The following is an 8186-nucleotide window of genomic DNA, read 5'->3' as shown; positions in this document are numbered from 1 at the left end:
TTTAAATAACTTAATATAAGAAGGTAAGCTTGAAATGTACCCCCTAACAAAGTCAATTCCTTTCCATCTCTTGACTGCATTCCACTACTTTGCCAACCAATACAGTACTCGTTATCCTGCAAATTTGAAGTTGCATTGTTGTGATTCTCTACATTTACCGTCACTATTCATTTCATCAACTCTCTGAACTGATGCTGTGTAATGGCCACTGTGTTTTATGTCTTAAATATTTTCCAAGATAATATAAAAAATGGACATGGCATAATAACATTAATTTCGAACTTCCAAATTCAACCAATTGAATGTTCATGCAAGATTTTAGAAATATGGCATCTATCTGTTACCATTATGGCCTTCACCATTTGATTTTCTACAGTATGTTTTTACATGTACTGATATATATTTATGAGGGATAGAAAAAATATTCCTTGTAATTTAATATATAGATTAAAGAGGAAGTTGCAATGTCCAGAACCACTTGACTGCAGGATCAAGGAACGCTACATGCCACCTTATAGTAAAAGCACTTGGGAATCAAATGCAACCCAATCAACAAGAAAATGGCAAACTATGCAATAAAACTAATCCAGCTTACTTACACGAACTTCAAACAGATAATCATGGGGATAAACTGCCAAAAGAATTTTGCCCTGAAAATGAAAAGTGACGACTGGAAATCCATCATCAACACTGCAAAACACATGAAACCAAAAGCGTATTTAAATTTCTTCACATAAAAGAAGAAATTTGTTAATAGGGAAAGAATTATGAAAATACTTGACATAGAATCCTCACTAATAACAATCAAGAAGAGGAAAAGAAAAAAATGGAAAATCAAAGAAATGAATCGGTCAAACCACAAAACTAGAAAATAGTCCATCAGCTTTAGCTCGTAAAAATTACTAAAAACAAAACTCTCTCTATTAATGTTATTACCATGGGCGCAAGAACCCATGGAGAACTCATTTGATTCCAGGATCCTACTTACTTCGCTTTGGTGAGAGAGGGAGAACTCAATCAAATGGTTCTTGGGCACAATCAATAGTATTGTTCATAGGGGGTTTCTTAAATGAGTAAGCTACTTCGGTTATTTACAGGTATATTTGTCTTAATACAAATATTAAACACTGGTATTCATAGTTAACGCATGATAGCAATAAACAAAGCAATTTCTGATTTTTATTTTTATTTTTATTTATTTTTAATTTTTTTTAATTTTTTTGTAATTGCAAAATTTCTTGGACATCTTGGGTAGTTTGCTTATATAAGTTTTTAAATAGTTTATCCCTCAAAAAAGGACCTGAAAACACAAGCAACTAGAAATTCTTTCAAGATAATAATTTGAACTACAGTTATACTTTTATCGGAACACTAGTTTGGAAAAAACATAATATGCAACAAAAAACAGCAAGGAGATTGTCTTTAATGTTTGTGTAAACGAATACAAATGTGCACACATATGTATAAACACACACATACACACAACCACGGAGTAGCAAGGAGCCTTACTTCCCGTTATACCAAAAGCATTTGAACTGCTCCTCGACTGAATGAGTTTGCAAATCAGGTTGCTGTACCATCATCTAGAGAGGGGGAGAGATAGAGATAGAGAGGGGTTAGAGGAAAACAGAAGCATGTACACTAGAAGATGGATTGAGGAAGAAGCAATGACTAAGTGCTCATTTTTAGGATGAATTAGTGGATGAACGAGCGTGAAGCATTAGATATACCTTTTCAATAACCTGATTATAAAGCCCAGATGGAAGATAAGCCAAAGTTGTACCACTGTCGATAATCGTATCTCCACTGGTATCATAGCCCAAAAAATCAGTTGAAAGGTCTAGAGATTGACCACCCACATCAACTGCCTTCATAAGAACATTGTAGTGCGCCCTAAGAGAGTAATAAAACTGTAATTAAAGACCTATACGTAGTCAATAAGACACAGACTAATATTTCTTTTAGCAGACATTTCAAGAAGAGTACATAAAACAAATGTAAATTCCAAAGACAATGTTTTAGACAACAAACTTCACAGACAATTAATGCTAAATGCTAGCACAAATTCTGACTAAAAAATGGCTGCCACAATAAATGTGAAAATAAGTTGCCTTCACCAGTAACTTCATAAATGTAGAGGTATTATAGCAAAGCTTCAATTTTTAAGGTATGCTGTAAGGCATTTAGGAAACGGAAGGATTCAGTATTATTGACAAGGTCACAACATTTAGGAAACTGAAAAAGAAAACACTGTCGTAATTAGACATAATTGGTGATTGAAATTCATCTACCAGATGAGGGTCTGAATTGTGTTATTGGGGTAGAATTAAAATCTCAAACTGAACATGCCTTTCAACAACCAAGTTAATAAGAGGTCCACAATGTTCAAATACACCCGTGTCCCTTTTTTCACATGTTCTCATTGTTCCTTATTAAAAGTTGACAAGCTAGAAAGAAAACTAGTATTATCGACATGAAACCAAATTGAAGTTGCCCTACACAGTAATGAACAGATTCTCCAATTATATACTGGAAAAATTAAATGCTATCGTAAGAACTTTAAGTTCTTGAATAGGTGTTACTCAATTAGAAGAATACAGATATATATTCCGATAAATGCTATGAACACACGACACAACATAACAAAAATAAAAATTTACCACTAATAACTCCAAGATACAAAATAAGTTATGCAGTAACGTACTCGTTTTTGACTAGTGGTATTGAATTTACTTTTGGCTGTGCCAATTCTCCAATAGCAAATATGCCACCTCCAATTCTTCCATCCAGGCAATGTGAAAATACCTTTTTCACCTTTTTAGACAAAGCAAGCTGTGAAAGAACGGATGTGTTCAATTGTCCAAAACCTATTATTCCATCAACTGCTTGAGAGGATGAATCTAAATCTCCAGATTGTTTAGTTGAACACCTATCTTGGATCACAAACATGTAAGCTAAAGAAAGAAACATAATAAATAGGTTATGATTGAAATTACAAAGATGGTGAAAATTGTTCGACAGACAAGAGCAAGACTCAATTGATAAGTATAATCCACAAAATAAATGACATGTAACTAGGCTGACAGAAAAGATCAAATGAAATCAAAATATGTCCACCATACACTCGGTCATTACCTCATACATATCCGAGACCGAGAGAGCAGACATTTATGAACTTTGAAGAAAGCCAAAAACCAGAGAAGAGGAATAATAAAAGATAAAATGCTGCAAAAAGAATCTCGCATAATTAGCTAGTACACTTACATGTTAATATTGTTGTACGTGTTGAATAATCACTCTACTTGCAAGAGCCTATATTTTGAAAAGGACTTGAAGGGAAGTTTTAACACCCATAATTAAAATATGAGGGCTTTATTCAGAAAACTTATGTCCAAAGCAGTTTGAAGTATCATTACGAATTCAGTTACAAGAAACACTTTTATCAATGTCGGTGAAATATATGTGTCTAGATTTTCTATAAGAACCTCACCTCATACCAGAGAACAGACGTTTTTCACTATTTTTTGGAAGTTTGTGACACAAATTGAGCTAATCAAATGTATTTAGCCTGTAATGGTAACATTAGAGTGAATGTGCATGTTGAACTGGTATACAGATATTGATTTTAGAGGAATGTATGTAAACAGATACCATATATGACTTCAAATTATTGTGAGATTGAAATGGACTAACATATGCATTCAAGTACTTAATGCAAACTGAGGACTACCTTCAACAAAGTTAAAGCAAGTATAATCTTTTATTCACATAAAATAGCCGAAGAACTCAATTTTGTACTGCAGATAACTGCATAACATAGCCGAAGAACTCAATTTTGTACTGCGGATAACTGAGAGCATGTTTAGCTGTCCTTAAAAGTTACTTTTCTAGAAAGCCAAGATTGCTTTCTAGAAGAAAGCCAATTAAGTTAGCTTTCTTGAAAAAATAGTTTTGTAGTAAAATATTTAAATTCAAAATATCATGTATGGAAAATTAAGTAACTTAAAAGTAAGTGTGGCTTACTTTTAAGCACTACCCAGAAATGCTCAATGTTAGAATTTAGGTGTGACCCCAATTCTTGGATGAAGATAATTGAGAGTTCTAATTAAAGTGTACATTAAGAAAAATTCTATTTGGAATTCTATCCAAAGTCTATTAGGCAAATTCTAGTTGAAAATCTATTTGGAAGCCCTACTGGGAGTTGAAATTTATATTGGACTTGAAGAAATCTAGGTAAGAAAACTTTTGAACATTCTATTTCATCTACAACTCTATTTCTAGTCTGGATCTTCTCTACAATTTAGTTAAATTGTTTAACCTCATTACAAGTTAGACAAATTATAAACACAGAATATTTGTATTCTTTCTCCATATTATAATAAAATCTCCTAATTCCTCTGCCAATTATTTTGTTCTTATGTTCTTGTGATCAATTACTTCATATTTTGCCATACAACTTTGATCCGAATAATAACAAGTGTTGGAATCCAATTACAGAGAGCCAAACAGGAGGTTCTAAGATCAGAAATGAAAACTCACCCAAATGCTATTGACCCATTCATGATTGTCGTTTGAAGGTTTCCTGACACTTGATCAAGTCTGATGTAATCATTGACAAAAAAGCCCTCAGTTTTACTCTTGTCACCATAAGTGATGCCATATTCACAGGCCATTCCAACCTTGCAATCTGAACTCGGACCAGTGAACACAGTTTTGCAAAACTCTTGATCGCACATTATTTTCTTGCCGGTTGAAGAGGCCGTTATGTCATACTGATTCAAGGGTATCTGTTGGATGAAAACATACCCTAAAACAAGTCATTCTAATTCCAGAGCGAAAAGCACTGAATTGCACGTTTTGTAAGATAAAATGCACATAACTTAACAATATTAAAAAAGTAAAGAATATAGAATCTTGTCTATTATAATGTACATTGTACAACACTCGGAAACAAACATGTCTTGAGGCATACATCAGTTTGTGAAAGTTGAAATATGTAAGCAAACCAGATTCTGTATTCAACAACTTAAATCCCAATTCTTCAAATAAAGATGGTTAAAAGAAAACGAAAATATAAAGGAGAAAGACATACATTAAGGTCAGTTTTTGTAGGACACCGATCACAGTCTTTACAATTCACCCAGAGAATGTCACTTCCTGTATCGACCTGTACATAATAGTCATTCGGAGGAGACCCAATAGAAATCTTGGTGTAATACAGCCTGCAACAATGCATCATAAAAACCGTTGTCAAGAAACAAATTATGAGCGTATGTGCAATTTTCAGTTGTTCAAAGTTGGTGCAATAAAAAAGCTATTTAGCAGAGAAAACAGAATCAAAACAAGGCTACATATAGAGATTCTGACAGCTACGACTATTTTGCAAGGAAAGCTAATAGCAATAAATACGTGCATGAATGTAAACATGTATTCATATTCAATATTGTCATATAATATCACATAATGAAAAGTTCCCACACAAGTTTTAAGTCGTGTTAGATATAGGCAACAAATCCAAACAAATCAATTTCAGTTCCAACCATGCTTCCTACGGAAATTATTACCTCATTAACTATATTCCTTTTTCTTTCTTAGAGTTTCCCTTCATAATCAACACAAAACTCCAACATCATGAACAACAACAAAGCTTTAGTACATATAACGAAATGATAAAGAGATGCAAGATATCAAAACTTTCCATATTCTTCCTTTTCTAGCTTTCACATAATTTTAACTCCCCATATAAAAGGAGCCAAATAACACAAAGTCATATCCACATGTACATACGTATGAACAAGTATACTAATGATTGCCTCTATGACATATACAATAACAAATAACATAGAAAAAACAGAAAAATAAATAAAATAAAACCCGTCATTTCTTAATACTAAAGCAAGAACAAGATATGAAATTTGAGGCAGCTTGGATGATGATCCATTGTATCAACTCCAACGAATCCTCATCATTCAAAAGAATATGCTTTACTTTAAAACTGCCTTTGACAAAACAGAAATGATTTAAATTCATCTTGATTCTTCACAAATTTTCATTCAAAGTCCTCAATTTCATGCCATCAAACATTCCTAGTAACCAAAACAATACATAAACACCAGATTTTCAAAAAACCGACAGTAACATTATACCATAAACAAAAATGCTTAGAAGCATCACATAGAAATATATAAAACAAAACGCATATGATTATGATATATACGCTGCATCTGTAGGCTTCCCATTGCCGCCTAACTGAAAATCAACGGCTGACAGCAGTCGGCCATGGCGGCCAGAATCATGAGCCTTGAGAGCCCTCAAAGCCTCCACGCCCTTCCCACGGCCTCCAAATTTATGTTGAACTTTAAAAACCACATTGCCCTTCACCGCACATATCAACTCGATCAACAATAAAAACAGCAACAAATGCCTCCTCGAATTCATAGGCACCCCCAGAATTAATGAAGAAAAGTTGCGAAAAAATAATCACGAGAAGAAATATGAGTGGAAACTTTGTGGGAAGAAATAAACGTGAAATTTCACAATTCTTGAAAGGCCTCAGGAGGGCCGTGAGGTAGAGGCAGAGTGCAGATGAGGACAGCAGGGGTGAGTTAACAACGTAAGAAAGATAGAGAAAAAGAGAGAGATTAACGGACAAAGGGACAAAGGGAGGAAACTTTGAGGTGACTTGTAAACAAGCTTTGTACTCAACGTAAGGCGGATTTTTGGAGAAAATGTCATGCTTAACTCCAATACTCTCCACGTAATTTCAAGATCTCTCTCCCTCCCTCGCTCCCTGTAGCTTCACCTCAACGCCACCCCAACACCCACGCCACCCCTCTTTCTTGGTGTTGCGTCTGAAAATCAGTCGAAGAATGGGGAGAGATTCGGCTTAATTGTTATATATATATCTTGAGTTAATGGTCCTAATGATCACTGAATAAACTCAGGTTCATAAAAATTTAAAATATCGAATTTTAATCATTGAATTTAGGTCTATATCTTCTATTGCTCCCTAAACTTAAGTCCATATATTCGATTATTCACTGAAATTTAAAATGTCGAGTTTTAGTCACTGAACTTTGAAATATGACATACGTTACTTACTATTGAAAAATATTGAGTTTACAATGAGTAATTTACAATATTTTTCAAAGTTTAGTGGTCAAAACTGGACATTTTAAATTTCAGTAAGCAATTGAAAACATGGATCTAAGTTCAGTGACCAAGACTTAACTTCTTAACCTTCGGTAACCAATAAAAGACATAAACCTAAATTCAGTAACCATTAGAACAATTAACTCATATATCTTCAATTACTCTGAAGTTCAAAATGTTATGTTTATGTAAATTTTGACAAACATTGTACATTACTCACTCACATAACATCCGTATCAAACTTCTAACGGAATTTATAATGTGACTGACGAAATGCACATATGACTTCCCGTCACACCATTAAACTTTGAGATAGTCGAATTTTGGTCACTAAAATTTGAAAAGCATATTTTATTGCTCGCTAAATTTTGAGGTGATCGAATTTTAACCACTAAATTTTAAAAAATGTCTTTCATTACTTATTATAAATTTGGTTTTAACTCAGCCTCTTTTGATATCCCTTCAAAACACAACTCTTTAATTTTTTCACTCAATTTTAACCACGCATTTATACAATAAAATATTTTAAACGTAACCTCAAATTTTTTTTCCAACTTTTTAACTACACATTCTCTGGAGAATCACTATTTAAAGCTCTTTTTGTTTTTTAAATAATGGGAATCAAACAAGGGTTAAAATTCGTTATTAAAATTCGAATTTAACTTAATTTTGACAATAAATATATTGTGTATTTCATTGCAATTAGTAGTCACTTTCTTTACATAGCTTTCTAAGAATTGTCTATACCACTGAGACTGATTACTCAAATCACAATAGTTAAATTTAATTTAATTTGCTTTTATAGAATTTTAAAATATCATCATCATAATATTTGAATTTTACAACAAAACATGTAATGAATTCGTTATTAAATAAAATTAAATCCAAGTATTTACAATGATTTTAATTAAATCAAAATTTATTGTGAGCAATAGAAAATGTTTTGAAAAGTTGTGCAAAGGAAGTGGCTATTAATTGACATAAAACATGCAATATATTTATTATTAAAATTAAATTAAATTCGGATTTTAACA

At 32.7% G+C, this 8186-nt stretch overlaps 1 protein-coding gene across 1 annotated transcript in view; it reads right to left on the bottom strand.

Moving 5' to 3' along the window:
* Nucleotides 1-6853, bottom strand: part of LOC111384567 (aspartic proteinase-like protein 2) — an 8421-nt gene extending 1568 nt beyond the window's left edge. The window contains exons 1-8 of the mRNA XM_023008862.1: nt 6218-6853; nt 5093-5222; nt 4540-4787; nt 2705-2929; nt 1731-1893; nt 1510-1583; nt 600-690; nt 41-116 (exon numbers count right to left, since the gene is read on the bottom strand). Coding sequence (XP_022864630.1) covers nt 41-116; nt 600-690; nt 1510-1583; nt 1731-1893; nt 2705-2929; nt 4540-4787; nt 5093-5222; nt 6218-6438 — 1228 coding nt within the window. The 5' untranslated portion in view covers nt 6439-6853. The remainder of the gene's footprint in view (nt 1-40; nt 117-599; nt 691-1509; nt 1584-1730; nt 1894-2704; nt 2930-4539; nt 4788-5092; nt 5223-6217) is intronic.
* Nucleotides 6854-8186: the final 1333 nt, after the last annotated feature.

The sequence above is a fragment of the Olea europaea genome, unplaced genomic scaffold (genome assembly GCF_002742605.1).
Source record: "Olea europaea var. sylvestris unplaced genomic scaffold, O_europaea_v1 scaffold294, whole genome shotgun sequence".
In the NCBI taxonomy this organism is placed as follows: domain Eukaryota; kingdom Viridiplantae; phylum Streptophyta; class Magnoliopsida; order Lamiales; family Oleaceae; genus Olea; species Olea europaea.
The sequence above is the reverse complement of the archived record's forward strand: the minus strand, read 5'-3'. Positions and strand labels throughout refer to the sequence as shown.